The 22,529-nt window shown below is 46.3% G+C and overlaps 2 protein-coding genes across 2 annotated transcripts; one reads left to right on the forward strand and one right to left on the reverse strand.

Annotated features, from left to right (window-relative positions):
• The first annotated feature begins 259 nt into the window (after positions 1–259).
• On the forward strand, positions 260–11,960 carry LOC133277666 (methylcrotonoyl-CoA carboxylase beta chain, mitochondrial-like). Its single transcript, XM_061469746.1, is given in 15 exon segments — positions 260–561; positions 2,337–2,533; positions 3,606–3,784; positions 4,678–4,740; positions 4,742–4,759; positions 5,420–5,570; positions 5,573–5,597; positions 6,017–6,175; positions 6,177–6,201; positions 7,046–7,137; positions 8,286–8,442; positions 9,044–9,166; positions 9,746–9,894; positions 10,340–10,421; positions 11,813–11,960. Coding segments are annotated over 15 exon segments (1,806 nt in total). The 3' UTR covers positions 11,897–11,960.
• Positions 11,961–12,037: 77 nt separating this feature from the next.
• RPE65 (retinoid isomerohydrolase RPE65) lies at positions 12,038–19,539 on the reverse strand. Its single transcript, XM_061469745.1, has 14 exons — positions 19,503–19,539; positions 18,580–18,662; positions 18,055–18,205; positions 17,380–17,487; positions 17,147–17,288; positions 16,350–16,497; positions 15,741–15,822; positions 15,515–15,647; positions 15,255–15,394; positions 14,526–14,655; positions 13,926–14,040; positions 13,736–13,830; positions 13,520–13,631; positions 12,038–12,703 (listed from the first exon to the last, which is right to left on the reverse strand). The coding sequence occupies exons 1-14, from the start codon at positions 19,511–19,513 to the stop codon at positions 12,552–12,554; spliced, it is 1,602 nt and encodes a 533-aa protein (XP_061325729.1). The 5' UTR covers positions 19,514–19,539; the 3' UTR covers positions 12,038–12,551.
• Between the last annotated feature and the right edge of the window lie 2,990 nt (positions 19,540–22,529).

A 22,529-nucleotide genomic window follows, 5' to 3' on the forward strand; every position in this document is an offset into this window, starting at 1 on the left:
GGACCGAGCCCGGCGCACCCGGAGCGGCAGGACCCGGCGGCGGCGGCGGCCCGAGTAAGGCTCGGAGGGGCTCGGCGGAGAGGGGATGCCGAGGGCAGGCAGCGGAGCCCCTGGGCACGGGCGCTGAGCGGGGCCAGCCCCACAGGCCCGGTCCCGGGTGCCCCCACAGTACCCGGTCTGAGGCGCGGGGTCCATCGAGGGGTACGGGGTTAACGCATTGGAATGAAAGCTGTTTCCTTGTCGCTGTCAGCCCGCAGTGATGTGGAACGCGCTGTGCCGCGGGACGGCCCCCAGAGCCGTATCCCTGCTGCTCCCGAGGTTAAGCACCTTAAACGGCGCGTTTGGAAGGGAGCACAGGGATCTGTGTAAGCAGCCAGCGCGCAGGCTGCAGGGTGAGGGCTGGGGAAGGACAGCCGGCATGCTGCCCTGCCGCTTAGTGAGCGGGAGAGCGAAATACAGACAGCGTGCACCAGCTTACCCTGTTCCGGACGGACTCATCCCGTCTGTGCACCGGCAAGCGTTTGAAGACAACCTGAGGAACAGCGAGGCTGTTGTTAAAAGGTAATAAGCTGGGTTTGGGGTGGTTTAAAACTGCTGCTGCTTGTGAGGTGATGTGAGAGTTACTTATGGGCACTTCTAGGAACTGCTTAACATAGGAAGAAGCACAGACCATGGAATGGTTTGCGCTGAAAGGCACCTTAAAGCTCATCCAGTTCCACCCCCCTGCCACGGGCAGGGACAGCTTCCACAAGGGCAGCTTGCTCCAAGCCCCGTCCAACCCTGCCAGGGATGGGGCTTCCATCCCTGAAATCCCAATTGAGAAGCCCAGAGGTTAAAAAGCCCTAATAATAATAAATTTGGGGATGGGATATTTTCCATTTTGGAGCTTAACCCAGCTCCCCCGCTGCTCTTTTTTTTCAGGCAGTTTCTCTGCAAAGTGAATTTACCACGATCAGGGCTTAAAAACTTCAACCCCCCTAAAAGAGGAGCCTAAATGTGCCCGAATCTACGCGTGGGCTGCATTAAAGCATCCTAGACCTAGAAAATTGTTTCTAGACCTTCGGAAGAACCCTTTTGTGTTTGACTGTGAACGCAAAGGCACAAAGGGTGACTCGGAGCTTCCAGCTCCCGCCCCAGCAGCGGTGGCAGTTGCCGCAGTCGGTCGTGATTCGCCGATGAAAGCAGGAGAGCGCATTTTGTGTGCTGCTCCTTGAAGGTAAAGACGCAGCCGCCTTTGCTCGGAGGGGTTCAGAGGAGCTGGAAGCGGAGCTGGCAGAGCGCACTGTGCCCTCCTGCGGTGGTTGTTAGAGCAGCGGTGAGGATCCTTAGCTTGTGGCTCGGAGGTTTTCCAATCTCTCCTGTCCGCAGGAAGCCCCAGTAAGATAACGGAGTCCCGCACAGAGCGCTGTATAAGGAGTTAGGTCAGCAGTGGGTTTGGTTCGAGATGATTCATCTTGGTGGAAAATGCTCTATTTGAAATAAATGAAGAACCTGGTTTATTGAAGATCAAACCTATTCAAGATACCGCATTTCTCTGCAGTTTATTCAGTTCTTCATCTGAACTTGGTGCTGCCCTGGCAATGAGGGGTAATTACTTCCCCTCCTCATGGCTGCAGTGGCACTGCAGTGTTCACTACATTGAAAGTGCAGTTTCCATGCTGTTGAGTGTGCATTTCTTCTAGATTTAGTGATTTCTTCCACTTATTCTTCTGGATTTAGTGATTTATTCTACTTACCAGTTACTGATTTTTGTTGAGGGGAACTGAAGGAGGCAGCCCCTGAGCGGATTCATCCCTAGAGTAGTTGCAACATGGTAAATCTCCATGCTGAATTAGGCTATCCAATTGTAAGAGCCTAATGGATAGCTGCAAGTGTAGATAGAGGCTGACATTGTTGTAGTACCTCTCAAAGTTAGCTTTGGTCACTGATGATCAGCCTCTGTCAGTACTCTGCTTGCGGGCTTGCTGGCAGAGACTATGATCATACACTGTGAAATACTCTGTTGGGTGTATATGGGCAACACCCAGTGCAGAACAGGGATTTAATAACAGCTGCTAGCTAGGAACATAAACTGCAGATAGAATATTTGCATTATTTCACTCTGGTTTTTTCTTTGTTAGGTTTTGAATAACAAAACTTAAATGCTTGCTTTAAATTACACGGCTTTGCTTTTTGTTAGACTTTGTAAGGAGCAATAATCCAAAGATGTGACTTCCTCTCCATCCTCACACCATTATATGAAGACTGCAATACGTTTAAGTGCAGTTCAATGTGCTGAAGTGTCACTTGCGAGTAACGGTGGTTTTGATCAATGGAAGCTCTGTTTTTCAACCCAGATACTTGGAGCTGCTGGAGCTGGTCAGGAAAGGAGGGGGAGACAAGGCCGTTGGGCATCACACCCAGAGGAACAAGAAGCTGTTTGTCCGGGAGCGCCTGGGGCTGCTGCTTGACCACGAGTCTTTCCTTGAGCTGCCTCCACTGGCAGGGCTCAACATGCCCTATGGGGATGTCCCTGCGGCTGGGGGCCTTACCGGTAACGGCAGTGACTGTCGTCTAGATGGGAAATCACCTTTAAACATGATCCATGTTACAGCTAAAGATGGATTTGGGCTCAGGGGGTTGTTTTGAGCAGCCCTGTGGGGATGCAGCCCAGAAGGAAAAAGGGGTTTGAACCAACATGATCCTTAATGCAATTTGAGAGGTGCTGTTTGGGTGCAGCAATGAGTAGGTGATGGCAGGCAAGGTACATCAGTTGTGTTTGTATGTGCTGTACACCTTCCCAGAGTAACCAGCCTTGCTCATGGAAGGTAAAGTGTTTGATCTTGCTGGGAAAGGAAGAAGGATGCACACAGTAAGTTTTATGGAATATATTAGTACCTAAAGAATATGCTTTCCTAGGAAAATGAACATCAGCTCTAGCAAGTTGCAGATCCCAACATGGAAAAGTTCAGCTGTATTATTCTTCTGTGATTTTTGCTGGGAAATCTGTGAGAAGCCTTTAAAGAAAAAAGGTTGGTCCTTTCTTCTAGATTCAGTGACTTATTGTACTTCCCAGTTACTGACTTTTGCCTTAAAAAATCTAGGACGATGTGTCAGGTAAGCTGCTGTCTGTTAGAGGAAAGGGAACCAAGTCACTGGGAGACACAGTTTATTTTGTGTCATTTTTCATATCATAGACAAGTCTTTTCATTGCATTTTGAAGAGTGGGTCCAGTTCAAAAAGTAACTAGAAGGGCAGAGTAGGAAATCCTGTCTTTTGTCACAGATTGCTATGGTTTCTAGCTTTATATGGGTAATTTGAGTTGCCTTCCCTGTTATCTCAAGGGATGGAAGTCAACCTTTTCTTCTCATATATTGTCACCAGGAGTAAGTTGACTTTAGCACCTGTTTTCTGTCATTTAAATCCCTTTTTTAAAATGCTTCTGCCTTTAGCTTGCTGTTCCAGAGGATCTACAGATTTCTGCCCTCTGCAGTATTTGCAACTTGATTTGCAGCTCCTTGATACAGTATTACCAAGAGAACATCCTAGCTGTAACTTGCCCCCTTGTTTCATCTGGAGTATTTTGGAGAGTCCTGCTAAGTGTCTGTCTGTGAATCCACTTACAGGAGTTGGCAAAATCTGTGGGGTCTGGTGTGTCTTCATGGCAAACGATGCAACTGTGAAAGGAGGAACCATTTATCCCATTGGGGTGAAGAAACAGTTAAGAGCTCAAGAAATAGCCATGCAGAACAGGTGGGTATCCGTGTCCCTGGTTGACAGTGGGGGAGCATTCCTGCCACTGCAGGTAACACTGGGACCACTTCATGAGAGAAAACACCAATGTTTATCTAAATCAAAGTCATTTTTAGCAACAAACTCTCATTTCCATCGCGTTTTCTTGCCCTGCTGACTTTCTGTTACACCTCCGTGGAGTTTCACCCACAAATCAAACTCCAGGACACTACTGGAAGGTTTGTAACGGTGGTGATCCCTTTGGCTGATCTGCACCCAGCTTCCAATCAAAGTTTAGGAACTTGAATGTCCACACTGAGCGTGGGTACTCCTCAGGGTGCTGGAATGCTTTTGTGTCCTTAGTAAACTACGACATGGCCTGAGGCTGCTACTTTCAACCTCAGTCTATAAAGCTGCTCTGTATTTTATTGCACTGTTTGTGATAATAATGCAGTGACCTCCATGGCCCTTAAAAATGCAGGGGTTTAAATTCTTACTGTAAAAGCAGAATTGGTCCAGGTTCCTTCCACTGTACAGAGGTCACATTATCACAAAGACTACTTTTCCCCTCTTCACACTGAAAGCGAACACAGAAAAAGCTCTGACCCGGCTTAAGGAATTGTATCCCAAACTAAGTAAAAAGGGAGACTGCTGAAGTCATGTCACAGATAGAGAAAGGATGAACGTGAGCTTCCCCTTCGCCACGTTTGCAGTCTCAGTTTGCGTAGAATGAATGGGTTTCAACAAAAATGACAAAACTTACCTCTGCGTTCAAACCACACGGGTACTTTTGTGTCTGAGGGGAATAAATACTGTAGGTGATGCTGGATATGGATGCTTCAGGTGGGATTGTTGGTGCTGACCTTCCCAGAGTCAGTTGCAAGGCGTTTGTGAAGGAATGCGGAGGAAGTGCTGGCTTTTGAAGCAGATCATGGAACTCACTTTGGTTTTTGTGTGCAATGACAGGCAGAGCTGTTTCCTGACAAGTCACACGGTGGCAGAGTTTTCTACAATGAAGCGATGACGTCCTGCCATGAGAATCCCTCAGGTACGGTGTCACCTGGAGTGCAAGGACATGTAGGACACGTAGATGTACCAACAGAGCCCTGAAACGGTTTTGTTCTAGTACAGATTCTAGGAACAACTCTCAAACACACAAAAAATTCCTGAAGCTCACCCTTCCTGCCTGCGGGAGCTTCAAATGAACCGCGGGGAAGGGAGATTCAAACTCACATAAGTGAATACTTCATCCTTAAGGATGCATTTCCAGAGAAGCTGTGGCTGCCCCATCCCTGGCAGTGCTCAAGGCCAGGTTGGACACAGGGGCTTGGAGCAAGCTGCTCTAGTGGAAGGGGTCCCTGCCCGTGGCAGGGGTTGAAGCTGAACCAGCTTTAAGGTCCCTTCCAACACAAACCAGTCTGGGATTCTATGATTATATGCTGATCTTCTAAGTATTTACTGATATATTTTATATTAGTATATTATCAGTCACTGATTTACTGTGATGGAAAAGCATCAAATCACCGGGTTATTTCAGAGTAAGCATTGAACTCTCTCAGAACCAGCACTGCTGTTCATGCTGGTATTTATATCTCTAGTTCATTGCTCCCCAAGCTGTGATTTAGCCTCTGAAATCAGCGTTAATGGTTTTGCCTTTCCCTTCTCCCCTTCCCAGCATCTTGAATTGTTTGGTTTCTGTGTCCTTCAGGCGGCAGTAGTGTGTGGCCCCTGTGTGGCTGGAGGTGCCTACATCCCAACCACGGCAGAAGAAGCTGTGATTATAGATAAAGTTGGTACATTATTCCTTGCTGGCCCACCTCTGGTAAAAGCTGCTACAGGAGAATATGTCTCCCCCGAGGACCTGGAAGAGCCAGACTTCCCTCTCAGTATGTGAAATAATTCTCAGGAGTAGTAGAGAATTCAGCATACTTAGCTTTAAAAACCTGCTATTTTTATCCTAAATTGATGCAACATCACAGACCGGTTTGGGTTGGAAGAGACTTTAAAGCTCCTCCAGCTCCAACCCCTGCCATGGGCAGGGACACCTCACACTAAACCAGGTCACCCAAGGCTCTGTCCAACCTGGCCTTGAACACTGCCAGGGATGGAGCATTCACAACCTCCCTGGGCAACCCATTCCAGTGCCTCACCACCCTCACAGGAAAGAATTTCCTCCTTAGATCCAATCTAAACTTCCCCTGTTTCAGTTTGAACCCGTTACCCCTTGTCCTGCCACTACAGTTTTCTACCAATCGGAATTCAGGTTTCATCAATTCAGTGTTAAGAATGGTGTTCTCTCTCCCAGTGTCAGTGGCTGCAGTGACCATTTTGCATCTTCAGAAAAGGAAGTCTATGAATGTATTCGAAACATCACCTCCACACTGAATTATGAACCCATGCCAGAGGAGGCCATAGAGCACCACAGCCCTTTGTATAGCTCTGAGGAGCTCCTGGGACTGGCACCACAGGTGTACTCTTCCTGTCAAGTTGGTAATGTGGACAGATGCTCTGTTCCTTCTTCCTTTCAGTCTGCTCAGGTTAAAGCCATTCCCCCTTGTCCTATCCTACAGGCCCTTGTCCAGAGCCCCTCTCCAGCTTTCTTGTAGCCCCTTTATATACTGTGTCAGTATGTCATGTACCATGTTGGCTGCCTTGAGCATGTGCACCCCTTTAGTGACCCCTTTAAGTGTCCTCCCCCTGCCTTTTCCCCCCACACCTCCCAGGGAATCAAGGCTTTGTCTTGTCACATACATGCTGCATGGAAATACTGACTGAAAACCCCACAAAGCTCAAATCAGACTTGTTTGAAGTTGGGACAGACGCTAACACAGAAGCGGAGACATGCTGAGCTGCCCATGTTGTTTTCATTGTGTTGTTCTAGAAGAGATTTAGTCTCCAAGGATGCGAATCCAGTATCTTTTCCAGAGGTAAATTCCTACATTTGAGGGGGTTGACTGTAGAAAGTGATGTAGCTTTGAAGGCAGCTTTTAAATTGTGTCTGGAAAAAGCCCGAGCAATCCACAGCTGAGTGGTCCTTATGCACACAAGCCGTAACTGCACACGCTGGGTTTTGTACAGCATTTATATGCACATGAACAACTGTGCTCTGTAAGACTGAAGTAATTTTGGAGCTGAACTTTGCTCAAAATACATGGTTGGTAACGAAATGCAAACACAGATCTGGTGTTTTGTGCATACTGAGTATTCAGTGGAGTGGAAGATGTAAAAGGGCTTCAGTGCTCATTTAGGCTGAGTATTTGAATAAGAGTGTGTCTTTTAGCAGAACTGTCCTGTTTTCACTTGGATTTCTACAGTAAAGACTGTTTCTTTGCAGATCTTGAGCCGTCTGCTGGACGGAAGCAGATGCCAAGAATTCAAGGCTCATTACAGAATAACATTAGAAACAGGATTTGGCCATGTGGAAGGGTAAGGCTAACAAAATGTATGGACACACTGCACATCATAGAACCACCGAATGGTTTGGGTTGAAGGGGACTTAAAGCTCCTCCAGCTCCAACCCCTGCCACGGGCAGGGACCCCTTCCACTAGAGCAGTTTGCTCCAAGCCCCTGTGTCCAACCTGGCCTTGAGCACTGCCAGGGATGGGGCAGCCACAGCTTCTCTGGGTGCCTCAGCACCCTCCCAGGGAAGAGCTTCTGCCCAATATCTAATCTCAATCTCCTCTCTACTTGTCTAATAGCTTTCCCATCATCATCAGTTTTTACAGTGATCCAGTAACAGTGTTTATGAAGTTCTGAGTCAGTCAAAGATTGGTAACAAAATAAGCTGATTTCTGTCTCTGAGCTCTGAATTCACCACGTCCCAGGCCAATCGCAGCAGGGAGTGATGACAAATGAATGGTTTCCATAACCTGGTGATATGATTTATTTGTTCACAGGAGCTACCAGCCAGACAGTTGCAACACTGAAGTCTCAGCAGATTCCTTAGGAAATCAGAAACAGCATCTTTCAAAAGTGTTCCTTTTCAAACTGAATTCAAAGCTCTCGTCCCTTCCCCCATGTGATGGAGATGGGATAAGATGCAACAAATCCTCGTGTAATTCAGATCAGACTGTGTTATTAACACATTCATGAAGCATATAACATTCTGGTCAAATCATATTAGGGAAAAAAAAAGGTAGCAAAATACAGTTTTTGAGCTTCTTTAGGTTGAAAGCATGAACTTTTCAAGTTGACTGTTTTGTTCTATGATGCAGGAATTAAAGAGAGCTCAGAGTCCAGGCACCTTGTACATTACCTTGTAGTAATGTCACCTTTCTCACTCTAACAAGGCCATCTATAGCTTTACCTGCTCTCTGGGTATTAGTCCATTCTAATACTTCCATGCTTTATGTATCAGGAATACTGTAAGGCTTCTGGTTAGGTGAGTGTGGGTCCTTGAATGAAATGACACATGTACCTGCATCCTTTTACATGCTGAACTTCTGTAAATGATAGATCTCTGTGTGTGTGTGTGTACAGATATTTACGTTTCCATCCTTCAGAATGTTACAAGCTACAGTGCCGTGATTTCTAGAGTTCAGAAGTGAAAATGTTCTTGAGTCTTGCTTTTTAGGCACTTGGTGGGGATAGTGGCTAACAACGGTGAGCTGTCTCATGATGCTTCTCTCAAGGGTAGCCACTTCGTGCAGCTGTGCAGCCAGTGGAGCATTCCCATCCTCTTCTTCCAGAACACAGCTCCACAGGCAGCAGAGCCAACAAGCATCTCACAGGTATGGGATGTTCACTGCAATGTGCTTTGAATATCTTTTAGAAGAGCGAGGCATTAAAGTACAGCATGATTTTGGCCTTGAACACTGCCAGGGATGGGGCAGCCACAGCTTCTCTGGGCACCCTGTGCCAGCGCCTCAGCACCCTCACAGGGAAGAGCTTCTGCCTAAGAGCTCAGCTCAGTCTCCCCTCGGGCAGCTTAAAGCCATTCCCCTTGGCCTGTCCCTACATCCCTTGTCCCAAGCCCCTCTCCAGGTTTCCTGCAGCCCCTTCAGGCACTGGAGCTGCTCTCAGGTCTCCCCTTCAGGAGCCTTCTCTTCTCCAGGCTGCCCCAGCCCAGCTCTCTCAGCCTGGCTCCAGAGCAGAGCTGCTCCAGCCCTCGCAGCATCTCCATGGCCTCCTCTGGCCTCGCTCCAACAGCTCCACGTCCCTCTTGTGCTGCTGCCCCAGAGCTGGACCAGGACTGCAGGGGGGGTCTCCCCAAAGCACAGCAGAGAGGCAGAATTGTAAAGAAATCAATGGTTTGGAAATACAGAGCTGGTGGGAGCAGAGGGAATCTGGAAGAAAAATTTAAAGGATCTAAAATCTTGGCTTCCCTTCCAGGCAGAGGCTCACACCAGCAGAGTGAAAGCCCAGGCCTCTATGATGGCTGCTGTTGCTTGTGCTGCTGTTCCCAAAATAACCATTGTAGTCGGTGGCTGTTTCGGGAGCAAGAGTTATGTTATGGTAGGAGTGGTATAAATCTGATGGGTTTGGCAAGAGGCTTTTCACCCTATACCATGATCTCACAGCACTTCATTTTTAAACCACAGTTGGCTGTTGTTACAGACATTTAACTCAGTCCATTATTTTAACTGCTTTTAGAGTAAAACATGCATCTCAAGCTCCTATTACTGAAAACTTGGTCTGCATCTAAAAGCATAGAGCCAGGTCTGAAAATCACACGACCTGAAAGCATCCCTTCTTGAGGCCAATCCTGCCTTTTCCTCAGCACATGTTTCCATGGATCAAGGAACACATCTTGTGGGTGTGCTGTTCACCCTGCTCCTCAGTACAATAGGGTTCTTTGCGCCGAATTAAACATTTAAGTGCTTGGGGAAAAAGGAAAAGATAAAATAGCAATACTGGGGGCAGTGGGGATGGTGATGGTGCTACAGGGTGTCTGTACTGATAGAGGAGCTGTATCATTAATCTGTTACAAATTAAACTGTACTATAAGGTCAAGACAGAATGGTTCAACCATCCCACACCCATCTTCTTGGGATTCATTTCAAGGACTTTCTTCTCTGCTCTTTCTTTTTTTAGTGTGGGAGATCGTTCAGCCCAAACTTCTTGTTCTTGTGGCCTAATGCAAGGGTTGCTCTTGGGGATTCAAGACAACTCTCCACAGTCCCACAGGCTGGGGACAGTGAGCACAGAGGAGAGAAAGCACAGCTGAAACAGCTGAAAGAAAAGTAAGGACATGAAATAGAAACCCCTGCAGGGCTTAGTTAGTTAAATTGCCTGCTTGCTCATCTTACAGCTCAACACACCCCAGACAAATAAAGCAAACCTCACCCTACTGAATATTTTACTTTTCCATGTAATTCTATGACTCCTCTTAAGATCTTCTCAAAGAAATGCAAATGCTTGCCTAAAAACTCCCATACAACCCCAAATGAAGATAGTCTGCTGTGTATTGAACAGTGGTGATCATCTGTATGTGGAGGCTGGCCTGTACTGCAGAATGATCAGATCTGGCATATGTTATTTAGTGGATTCTAATGAATTTTAACCATAGGTCTGCATATTCACTTGAGATTTAAACATATGCCTTTTCCATCTATAATTTTGTTTCACTGGCACAACAGTTTTTAATACATTGTTGTGCTTTTGAGCTTAATACTGTGTCCTCTCCAGGCTAGAGGAAGAAAGCAGTGCATTTTACTCCTCTGCCAGACTCTGGGATGATGGCATAATTCTACCTCAAAACACTAGAAAAGTGGGTTTTCTCATCTTAGAATGTTTTATTCTCAGATCTCCAAAGGATCTTGAGGCAAATGCTTGTGACTCGCTCAATGTCAGTGGTACACAGAGTTCCACAACCAGCTCTCCCATTTCTCACTCCATTTTCTGTGGAATTTTAGCTTTAGCATCTTTTCTCTTCCCCAGTAATCTATCTTAAACCTTTCCTCACTGAACCTCTCAGTTAACTTTACAGAACCAAATGGTATCCAAATCCTTTCTTTTCAATCTTGCATCATTGCTGTATCCTCACTCTTTGAAGTTCAGCTCTTTTGACATAAGATACTTTTTTTTGCTGCTTCCTCTTCCTGCTTCTAATTTGCTGCCACATTTGGGATGCCCCCCTGCCTTTTATATTGATTCTTTTAAGTTGACAAACTTCCATACCATTGGACTGTTCCTGAAAGCCACCACCTTTGGTCTTTGCTTTTTCCTTGTTAGATTCTTTATTAATTGTTCTCTATGCTTCTGCAGCTTGTTTAAAGATCACAAATGGAGCTATCAACTAATCCTCCTAATTGTGATGCATAGTTATGGTAGCATATAGATGTGTTTTCTGTGGAGTTTATGGGGACTTTGATGAAGGGAGAGCACCAAGTAGTATTTTCTAATAGTAGAGCCTCTCTAGGAGCTACACATGGAAAGAACATTGTGATAGTTGAAATGAATCATTGTCATTCTCCTGTTAATTTTCACCAGCACAAAACTCCTGTTTACATGTGGAGCTGTTCTTACACTATTGTTTTGCTCCTTTATCCCATAGTTTGTGCTAATAGGTGGAATTCCTGCTTAGCTTTCTCTGAACTGACACCATGTGCCCATTGAGATCCAAATTGTGTTGTTTTGTACATAGGCTTTTCAGAGACAGTGTGTGCTGCAGCAGCAGTGAAATAGGCAGAATGATCTTGTGTTTAAAGGCCAAAAGCAGTTCAGTCCCCGTTGTCATAACACATGAAAGATGACTTCCTAAAAAAAGATGGATGTGGAAGAGCAGAATGTTCTAGTTTCCAATACGTGACTGGGAGGCTAGGAGCAGAGTTCTGTAATACCAGAAATGGATTATCACAGGACTTGCTTTCATTGGAGTTTTACAGCAATTCACCACAATGACTTTAAAAGGGTTGGGCTGTGTCTGCATGCAATGCATGAAGTTTGGGATCCAGAGGACATTTCTTCCTTTACATTTCCCTTGCCCCAGAGGTACTTCACACTGACAGCTATTGCCCCCGACACTACGGCCAACTGCTCATTCACTGTTTTGCAGAAAATAAGAACAAATGCTTTACTGAACGAGTGCAGAAGGAGGAGGATTTACTCATTTCTTGGTTCAGAGCCTCATTGCTCCTATTACTTTCTGGTTTTAATCAGGTGATTGCACAGTGTTTGAAGATCATGGAACAGCAGAAGTACCAGGTTGTGTCTCGGTGTCAGCATCCTGTCATCAGGGTGTAACTACAGCCACAGTAAAAATCAGCCTTTTGAAGTTGCACCATGCACTAGAAATCTTTAATAAGTGATTTTCTAATTCTTTGATACCATTAATAAAAACATTAAACCACGGCAGCCAAACAAGAATCCTGGATTTTAACTCCATCAGCAATAAATTTGTGTTTTGAACCACAGCCTCTTACTACATCAGCTGAAAATTTATGCTGTGAAAGGAAGGATTCAGCTGAGGGGCTGTAACACTCTGAGGAAGCAAATTCACCCCAAGTGATATGAGTGTTTTCACAGCCGTGTTTCAGCCTCAAACCCAGAACTCTAGAAACTGCACTTTGACAAAAGAAATGGCAAAGCAAACACATAGACCAGTGTGTGCACTAGTGAAGGACAAAATGCTGCTGCCACACACCCTCGGGCCTGCTGGCTCAAGTTTCCAAAGCAGCATGGAAAGGCTCCACTCAGATTGCTCTGAAGATACCACAGGAGTGGCCAGGAGGGGGTTTAAATCCATAAGGCTTCAGTATAGGCTAAAAATTACCTTTTCCTCAAAGCACAGAGCAGAGCCCAGAGACTTTTCTACCTAATGTTACCAGAGGACTTATAAACAGAGGGGGCACCTTTCCAGGGCTGGAAGAAGCCAGATGTGACGTGTTGCAGGCAGCAGTCAGGCTCTCTTGAACATTCCATGGAAGGTCACGGGAATGTTCACCTCCACCTCAGCCCTGGCCACCTCGCTCATGTCCTTGGCGCTCAGGATCAGGAGGTAGGCAGGCTTGGGTCCCACGCCTGGGCTGATCACAATGCTCAGCACCACCCCTAGATAAGAAAAACAGGATGCTGTCCTGCTTGGTGCATCTCCTCACTGTGAGGGTGCTGAGGCGCTGGCACAGGGTGCCCAGAGAAGCTGTGGCTGCCCCATCCCTGGCAGTGTTCAAGGCCAGGTTGGACACAGGGGCTTGGAGCAAGCTGCTCTAGTGGAAGGTGTCCCTGCCCATGGAACTGGAGGAGCTTTAAGGTCCCTTCCATCACAAACCAGGCTGGGATTAGGATTTTTCCCCATTATGAATTCAGTTATAAATTACTTCATAATTCTGTTGAAGCTTAACATGACAAGATGCCCATTTTGGCTCCTGGTGTCCCTGTGTGGAATGGATGGGACAGCTTAGCCCTGAGGCTGGTTATTTTTGTGCTCTCTGAATCAGCCATTCAGAACACAGGAACAACCCTACCCTATCATCTGTGAAAGCATCAAATTGCAGAAGATGAGAGAAATGCAAGCATGGAGCTTGAGGTTACCTCAGCTGTCAGGGAGTGCTTCTGCAGAGGATTAAGTCCAAGGAAGTAAGAGAGACTTAAAAGTGTTCCCAAAATGCACATTGTCTGCTTCAGTTAAAGAAAACTGTTAAGAACAAGCTTAACAACTTTTGATTTTAGTGGGACTTAATGCCCTGCACAGGCACTTTGTTGAACTGGGAACAGATAATACAAAATCTGGTTCTTAATCAACCAGTGAGAGTTTGCTTTTAAATTCAGTGGAGCCAAGACTAATCCCATAATCCTGTTTGGAGATGAGGAACTGAGGGAATAACTGGATTTCCAAACCAGTGTCCCTGACCAAAACATCAGTCTTACCGTCATCTTCCTCCAGTGCATCCGGATGGGAAACAAAGATGGGCTCTGATGGGTATGAATCTGGCTCCTGCCACACCCAGGTCTCCTTGGTTTTAACGTTCAGCTTGCAAAGCTAAAGGAGGGAAAACCAAAGTCCACATCTCAGAAATACACTTTCTTGTCCTTAAACTGAAAACTCATTGAAAGGATGTGCCTCACCCAGTCACTGATAGTTACCTTGTCTGGGACAAAGTGGTTCAGGCCCAGCCCATACGCGTATGTGTAAGGTTTCCCACAGTACTTCTTGTAATTGATCTGTGGAAATTCAAAGGCTGCAATAAAAAAGAATATATATTTATGCATGGGGATCAGTGGGATGTGGGGTGCAAGGGGTACCGGTGTTGTCACTTCAGGGTCATTGTCATACCGTGGCGTGGCCCTGAGAAAATGACTTCTGGCTCCAGCCAGATGGTCTCATCGCTGCGCAAGGTGGCTGTAGCTGTGGTGTAGGGCAGGGTGACCAGGTTCTTACCCATGCTGGCCTGGGAGAAAGGAAAACACCCAAGAGAAATAATGGAGAAATCAATTTCTTACTCCATTTGCATAGAAGAGCTGCAAACTGTGCTGAAGGGCAAAGGCAGCAGCGTGCAGCAGAGCCTTATCAAGCTGCAGAACGGCAATGTGCTTAGGAGTGTCTGCTTCTTCAGTTCCATAGGACCCTAGAGCGATTCAGGTTGGAAGGGACCTTGAAGCTCATCCAGTTCCAACCCCATGCCCTGGGCAGGGACACCTTCCACTAGTTAATCCACCAGGATTAACTGCTGCTCCAGAGTCTCAGCTTCGAATAGTAACATATGGGAAATAGAATGATATTAAGCAGCTAAAGAAAACAGACAGGTTCTCTGAAGACCCACACTTTAAGCTCACCCCTCGCCATTAAAAGGTTCAATTTGGATTAATAGGGTCATGCATAGCATCAGCAATGCTCAGCCATCAGGCCTGCAGGGAACAGCGCAGACCCCGGTACCTTGTCGATGGTGAGAGGCAGGACGTATCTGCGTGCCTCGGGCTGTGGGGCTTTCTCGGCCTGGCGCTTCACTTCATCCCAGTTTGCTCGTAAATTGGCCAAGTAGAGGTAGTTGTAGACAAACTCAAACCTGCAGACAAACAGCATCACAGACAGATCAAAGATGGGATTTCAAAGTGTCAGGGTGTCAAGTGCAGTTGTTTTCTTCCTATCCATTTGCCATCAGGTTTTTGGAACAGCCTTAGGGCTGTTTCCTGAATCCCCCCTCCATGTTCCCATCCCCAGTGCTGGATCCATGCTCTTCAGCAAGCTGAAGGTGCTTTTTCTTTTCAGCAGCCAAGAGAATTTGACCTTCTGTGAGCATGCAGTTTTCCATCAAAACCTTTCAGGCAAGATCCACACCTAGTGCCTGTGCCCAAACCTCCACAAGACTGTGAGATCAGGGCATTGCAGCTTATCCAGCTTTCCAGGACAGTGTCCTTGCGGATTTCTAAACCCACAGGGTGCTACAGCAGTAAACTTCGGATGAGCTTTCAGGTCCCTTCCAACCCCAACCATTCCAGGATTCTATGGTTCTACGTAGAGAGTCAATGCAAGTTCCAGAGGTGATTCCAAAGGAGATGTACCCGTGCAGGGACTGGTGTCAATGCTGGGGCTTTGCTGGCCGCCTCCCGCTCATGCAGGGGTGGGGGTGATGCCACAGGGACCCTCAGCACCACCAAGACTCACCCCTTCCAGGTACAGAGGTCCACGATCAGAAATCCATTATCTTCATAGGTGTTGATGTGATGGAAGAGGTTGAAGGCCGAGGTGCGGTATTTGATGTTCAGGAGCCTGCCTTTCTTTTTCTCTGCCACATGAAGCCAGACCTGAAGAACAAGCAGCAGCTTGGGTCTGCCTCAGAGCAAATTGGTGAAACCAACACAATGGACCTCCCAGTGCAGAGCTGGCTGCACAGGACAGCCAGTTAGGTACAGCATGCTCCTTACCCCCATGGTCTCGTTGGACTCGAAGCAGTCCATGTAGTTGGTTCCCCAAAGGCTCCATGCGGAGAGGAACTTGAAGAGGTTGATTTTCACTGGTGTTTCAACAAACACTATGTAGTTTTCTGTCAGTCCAAAGCTGTTTGGAAATGCACAAGGAGCACATTAAGCTCACTGGAGTTCGTTTGGACAAAACCATGTAGGAGTTTGTGCTGACCCCGGGACATGTTACCTGTGAACGTAGGAGGGCTTGAACCTGTCGCTGCAAGGGAACTGCACCACCACCTCTGACTTGTTTATTGGGTCTTCCTTGTCTGGAACAGGATAGACAAAGGGTTATGGGGGATTCACCTACTTTGTATTTGTAGTGTTTAACCAGCAAGGAAGTTCATGGGAGGGGCAGGTAGTGATAGGACAAGGAGGAATGGCTTTAACCTGCTAGAGGGGAGATTGAGATGAGCTCTTAGGCAGAAGCTCGTCCCTGTGAGGGTGCTGAGGTGCTGGCACAGGGTGCCCAGAGAAGCTGTGGCTGCCCCATCCCTGGCAGTGTTCAAGGCCAGGTTGGACACAGGGGCTTGGAGCAAGCTGCTCTACCCATAGCAGGGGTTGGAGATAGATGAGCTTTAAGCTCCCTTCCAATACAAACTATTCAAGGGTTCCATGATTCAGTGATTTAGAAACTGAGGTGTGTTAAAAATAACATTCCTGTTACTTCAAAAGGCAAATAAAAATCTAAACAAGATTAAAACAAGTAACTTGATGACAAAGCTAATTTGAAGGATAAAGAAGCGATAGCTAGGACAAGATTGCCTCCATTCACACAGAGGTGGGGTAGATGCACCTTCCTGAAGAGGAGGGATCCGTATGATGTTATAGGCGAGAGAAAAGTTTTTTCCAAAGCAATTCCCAATGTTGTAAACGGTGCCATCATTCTCGATGTGGGGATGAGCTGTTGCCCCGTTCACAGACACGTATTTACAGAGATCCACCTGAGGAACAAGATGGAACAGTCAGGAGCCTTCCTGGCAGGAGAGGGAAAGTCGCCAGCTCCATGAGGTCAATGTGTCCTTGTTTCAGGTATGGGAAGTTCTTCTTTAAGCCCAGATCACCATTCATGTTGTGAAAAGAAAGGCACCAAAGCCAAACAATTCACACTGTTACAGGGAGAGGTTTGGGATGCCGAGGTCCAAAAGGAAAGGCTTCACAGGCTGGACATTGGTAACACAGCACAGAAAACCATCAAAGCATAGATTCTACCTTTGTTGGAGTTTTACAGGGCAAATGTAGCTTGGGTCTGGTGTAACTGAAGGCAGCAGTGAAGCTCTGGCAGGAGCCCTACCATCACAGTCACCTTTGGCCAGGCTACAACCTTACTCCAGTTTGCAAACCCCAACCCTAGCATGAGGCTATGGACCACAGAATCCCATCACCTCCTCATTACATATTACTCAGATCAGCAGCAGTGAGTTCATTTAAGAACTCCTTCCAACTCTGCTCTCATTAATCCTCAGAGCTGGCTTCATTTCTATGTCATGTCCCTGCCAAACCCTAACTCTTGCCGTGTTGTAAGAGGCTGTTATTAAACATTTTCATCTTAGTTTCACTCCTCTTATTCAGAAGCCCAGTCCAAAGACCCACCTGCTTAACTGTCTCTAACGTTTCTGGGTTAATTCTGGTTATGAAGTTGGTCTCAGTACAGGCATAGTAATCTTCACCGATGGGGTAGACATTAACCAGGGCATTATCAGTGACCTCCACACCTTTGAAATATGTGAAAAACCTGAGCACAGAAAACAGAGAGGCAGTCAGGGGTTTCTGGAAGTGGAAGCAGCATAGGACACTGCTGCAACATCTCCCTGACCCCGAGGTACCTGGAAAAGATGTTCTTGCATGGGTCTGGGTACGCGTAGGTGCCAAACTCAGTTATCACGATCCTTTTCTCAGTCATCGCTCTCACATAAGCATCAGTCCTGACAAACCTGGGAGGGTGAGGACAAGGCATGTTACAGGTACAGCTGGAACTGCAATGGGCTGTGCAATTGAAATATGAACATTGTGGCCATGAGCTTTGTGAGACCTCTGAAAGCCACTGCCTCACAGTGCATTTGCAGCATGTGGGGTCCAACAACCAGCCCCCTCATGGCACTGGGAAGGAATGGCTCCTGGAGAACTGAAGCTGATGGGAAACACAGTGTTTTGCCTAAATATTCTGCACCAAGCACCTCAAAGCTGGTAGTTCTGCAGCTTTAACCAAAACCGGCTGCTAGTTTCCAGACAGCAATTTCATTCTGTCACTGACTGCAGCTGCATCCAGCCCTCTCCTTCCAGATGTTTTGCAATCTGCTCAAAAAGCTGCATTTCTGCCAGCTGTGAGAAAGTTTTGGTTATTTTCAGCTGGTTTTCGTGACCTCACCATTAGAGCTCTTCCAATAAAAGCATGGATTTGACATAACCAGCACCTCCCAGGCCGCAGAGCTTGTGCCCAACGCCTACAGTCCAGCAAATGCTTTGTTATTGATTTATCTGGCCTGGGAACAGCCACATACCTCCGGTGATAGGTGACGTGCCCCTCCTTGAAGTCAAACTTATGGAGGAGCGCCTGGCCATCGAAGAGGTGATAGAAGGGCTCTGCGCCCACCTCAAACAAGCCAGGACCACATCTCAGGAGGCTTCCTCGCAGCCAGGTGGGCACCCTGCCTGTGAAAGATGCAGTGTTGGTACACGTACAACCCATGGCGGATTAGACCAAGATGTTTTCATTGTGTCAACTAAAAGAACAAACCTCATTTTAATATTTATTACACTTCCTTCTTCAACACACAGGAACTCTTCAAACTATCCTGTTTTCTTCACCTACACACCTATTGTAGACCAAGACATTCACTACTGAAATGTCTGAAGATCCCTCATCCAACTGTCCCTCCTCTACCCCAAAACACACTAGCCCTATTGGGTCCTTTATGTCCAAAAGGGTGCTCCAGCCCTTGTAAAGACCCCAAGCTCCGCTGGGCCATGAGCTCCCGAGCACAAAACCTGGGCAAGAGGAGACTAACCTGTCTCCTGTCACCAACCTGTGACATGGGCAGTCACTGGAGAGGACAGCTCCTCCGCTGTCTCAAAGAGCTTCTTGTAGCCTCCAGCGGGATGCTCAACTCTGAAAGGGCCAGGAGAGTTGGGGTTAGCCTGGCTTTGGGATAGCTTTGGAAACCCCCTCCAAGGAGGTGGGTTTTATTTCTGGATGGAGTGATCTGCAACATGCAAATAATTTGAGAGATCAAAAGGGAGAAGCACCAGCCTTCAGGGGGTGAAAGGCTCGGGGACTATCACTCTGCAGCCCCTTGAGAACCATCCTGAGCACATGAAGGAGAAGGGCAGGCAAACATCTTCACCCAGGGGATAAATTCAGGGCATCAGAATATATTGGTCACCCTGGAGAAGAAAAGGCTCAAGGGAGACCTTAGAGCAGCTCCAGTGCTTAAAAGGGCTACAAGAAACCTGGAGAGGGGCTTTGGAAAAGGGATGCAGGGACAGGCCAAGGGGGAATGGCTTTAATCTGTTAGAGGGGAGACTGAGATAAGCTTTTAGGCAGAAGCAAAATCCAGCTTGAATGTTACAGCTCTTGGAAAAGCATTTGTTTTCCTCTTTTTGCCTTTATTTTTTAAGTAAATTGTAGTTGAGTAAGCAGCTGAGAATTATTCATTAGGTTCCAATTTTATCTGCTGCAAAACCCGTGGAGACACACCAGACATGGGCTGGTGTACTCCAAAATACAGACTGTTCTCCAAAATACAGACTGTTCTCCAGTACCTGCTGCTGAGCCTTTCTCCCCAGACAGCCTCATCATAGGGTGTCATAGCATAGACACGCACAAAGAACTCCCCTCCTCCTCTTCCCTGGGCTGTGCTGACCCCCAGCCACAAGGCAAGCCCAAGCCAATGAGCCATGGTGGCAATCAGTGACCTACTCCTAGAGAGAAGCCCACAGGAATACTCACTGGCTGTACATTTCCTTCTTGATGAAGGGCCTGAGCCTCCAGCAGCCAAGCTCACAATGAGAGCTGTGCGCTGGGTATTTATGGGACTCTGAGCCCTGCTGAGGGCACCCCTGTGCCCAGAACCACCCCTGCCAATGAGAAAGCCTGGGAACAGAGCCGGCTTTCACCACCAAAATCCTCCTGGGCTTTGAGGGGTTTTGTCTTGCCACTGGCACAAAAAAGGGCTTTGAATGTTTTACTGAGACTGAAATTCTTCCCAAGCAGAAGTGATTACAAAGAAAAAGGAACTCCATACAGAGAAGGGAGGAGTGTGCTGGAGTCATCATCCCCCTCAATGCTGCTCTTACTGCCACTGCACAGCATCGTTTCCCCTCTCCCTTACTTATTCTATTCAGTGCTTCAGTACAGTAGCATTATTAACAGCTGGAGTTGCTGTGTAAGGCAGATTTCTTAAGACTTGGGGCACATAAAGTGGTGTTTTTACACAGGGTGTTAATAGCCCTACACACTCAGAAGGCCATCAAACCCTATCACTGTTTGTTTTACACGCAGCGCAGCAGCCACTGTTGGAGATGACACAAATATCGCCTTAAGAAATCACCTCTAGTAAGAGCAGATATGTATGAAAGCAACAGTGCTCTAAAGAGTAATTTTAGAGATTAACAGGATTAGAATGATTACCGCTTTCCTGGGTAGCCCATCATGCAGGATGAAGACATGTCATAATAAAACATACCTTCAGTGCTCCTCCTGTACAGAAGCTGGGCTGCAGTAACCAAACCTGTGGTGAAAGGAGAAGACTGGACATTAAATAGCCACTGTGTTTAATCTGTTACAACAACCATCAGCTGAAAGGCTGGCTGCTTTCTGTGTTGTTTTTGTTTGCTTTTTACAAGATAAAAGTGTTTTCTTTCAGACTGAAGGTTCATTTAAGGCTTCTAACTGCAAAACAAAATCCCAACTTGAGCCTTCAGGAGCTCTTTGACTGAGGCCTCCCATTAACCCTTCAAAAGGCTTCCAGTAAAATATTACGCTCAAGATAAATAAATGATAGCTCAAAGAAAGGTTTAGATTAAATTTGTATCTGTCACTCATTTGGAAAGTTTTAATTATCCCACAGCCAGTCAATTTATCTATTTATTCACATTTTTGTTAGGTACTGCCAAAGCCTCAGAAGGGAACATTAAATAACATGGATCAAGGACTCTGAATAATGAGGGCAGCCCTTTGAAAACTAAATCCTAAGAAATGTGAGCTTCTCGCCTAATAAGTTGCTTAACTGGAACACATAAATAAAGTATTTACACAACACTTGACAGGTTGAGAATAACTAGAAGGAAGCTTAGGCAGGGTTTTTAAGACGAGCTGACTACATGAGTTAGAGAAGGAGCATCTGCCACCTACTACGTGAAGGTAAAGTTATCTACAGGACATTAAAGCATTGCTAATACAGGCTAAACCTGGGCTAATCTTGGTTTCTCACTTACAACGCCTTCTTCCTCTTAAGGGAAGGAGCAAAATCATGTATTGCAAAGTAGGTATTGTGCTAGACACAGCCCACTTGGCAGAAATTTCTGCAGTAACCCTCTACCCCTGCAAAGCTACCTGAAGACTGGTTTGGTACATATATAATTGCAAATGTACAGTTAAGTATGAGAATGGAAAGTTGGTTTTGCCTCATTTTTCCAAGGAGAGGAAAACCCAAGAGAACTGAAGCATGGCTACAGACTGCAGCAGTTATGTGCCAAGATGTCCCATATAAAGTGACAATCCTCAGCCAAGACCCTCCATCACATCACCGCCCCATGAGATGCTAAAACCCCCAAACAAACCCAAGCCAGGTAAAGAAATGAGTAATTGAGATTTGCTTTAATTTTAATTCTCTCTACCAGTTCATGACTGGTAAAAAATTAAGTTACTGTAAGAGTCTGCATGTGCAGGCACAACTACAATTGAGTTTCTTGTCCTAGGAATGGGTAAGACAATGCATAAGGGACATGCCAACACTGCACAGCTCAGAACTGTACAGTATAACTAAACAGGTAACAGACAACCAAATGGCTCACACAAAGCATGCATGCCTCTAAAATACCTAATTCTATAAAGCACAGAACTACTTTATAAAAAGAAAAGCCAAATCCTAAAGTAAAACCAAAGCTGGCATTCAAACATACCTTCTTCTGCAGCCCAGTGCTTGCAGTGCATCCCTTCCATTTTTTCTGCAATTAGAGCCAAATTAAGCAGATAGTTTAGACTTACCTAGAAGCAATATTACAACTGAAATTAACACAGACACAAATTCCTCACAACAAACCCCAGTTCAGACACTGCTTCAGTGTATGGCACATCGAGTATCATGATATGATCTTAAAGAAACCTTTAACTGAAGAGCAGCATGGAAGTATTAAACAGTAAGGAGTGCACCTGAATATCTGCCTAGGGAGAGGTCACAGCTCAGGCTATGGCCTGACAAGTGATTAAACTCATCTGGGAAGCTAAAGGACAGCAGAACAGCACATGAACAGTGAATGTTCAAAGCCCCAAAGCACACACATCTCAACAAAGTTGAGCACAACCACTACTTACACAAAGCAGTAGTACATTGTTGCCTACTTTGGCATAGCATAGGATATACTAAAGCCTCTGGATATCAAGAGAATTCCATTTTACATGGTGGAATATTTTCTCCAAGACCCTTTATCTCCCTTATTATCAAATTAAATGTCAGTTCAGCTGCACTTACCAACTGATTTCTCCAGTTTATAATCCGTACCAGCACTGCTTCTGACCCCCTTTTGCCACATTTTCCTCAGACCAAGATGACAAGGTGATGAGAGACTGTGTCCAGAGTGGCAGGCAGATCCAGTAGTACTCCTACTTGCAGGACATGTTCTGTAAAACACTTATCATACACATAAGTCAAAATCATTCCAGGACAAAACAGTTGTGTTCCCAGACTAAAAGCAGCGACAGCCACAGCTCTTACGACAGAGCCCAAGCTCCAAATTGCCTTTCCAAAATGAAAAT

Source organism: Pezoporus flaviventris, unplaced genomic scaffold (assembly GCF_033815535.1).
Source record: "Pezoporus flaviventris isolate CSIRO_AGI_PZ_B2104156 unplaced genomic scaffold, CSIRO_AGI_Pfla_v1 ptg000059l, whole genome shotgun sequence".
Lineage (NCBI taxonomy): Eukaryota > Metazoa > Chordata > Aves > Psittaciformes > Psittacidae > Pezoporus > Pezoporus flaviventris.

Excerpts from the sequence above, each read along its gene's own strand:
- RPE65 (XM_061469745.1), bottom strand. Across the intron at positions 18,206-18,579 it reads AGTGACTGCCCATGTCACAG|GCAGGGTGCCCACCTGGCTG; the intron begins GTTGGTGACAGG and ends CATCTTTCACAG. Across the intron at positions 15,648-15,740 it reads AAGCCCTCCTACGTTCACAG|CTTTGGACTGACAGAAAACT; the intron begins GTAACATGTCCC and ends ATTTCCAAACAG.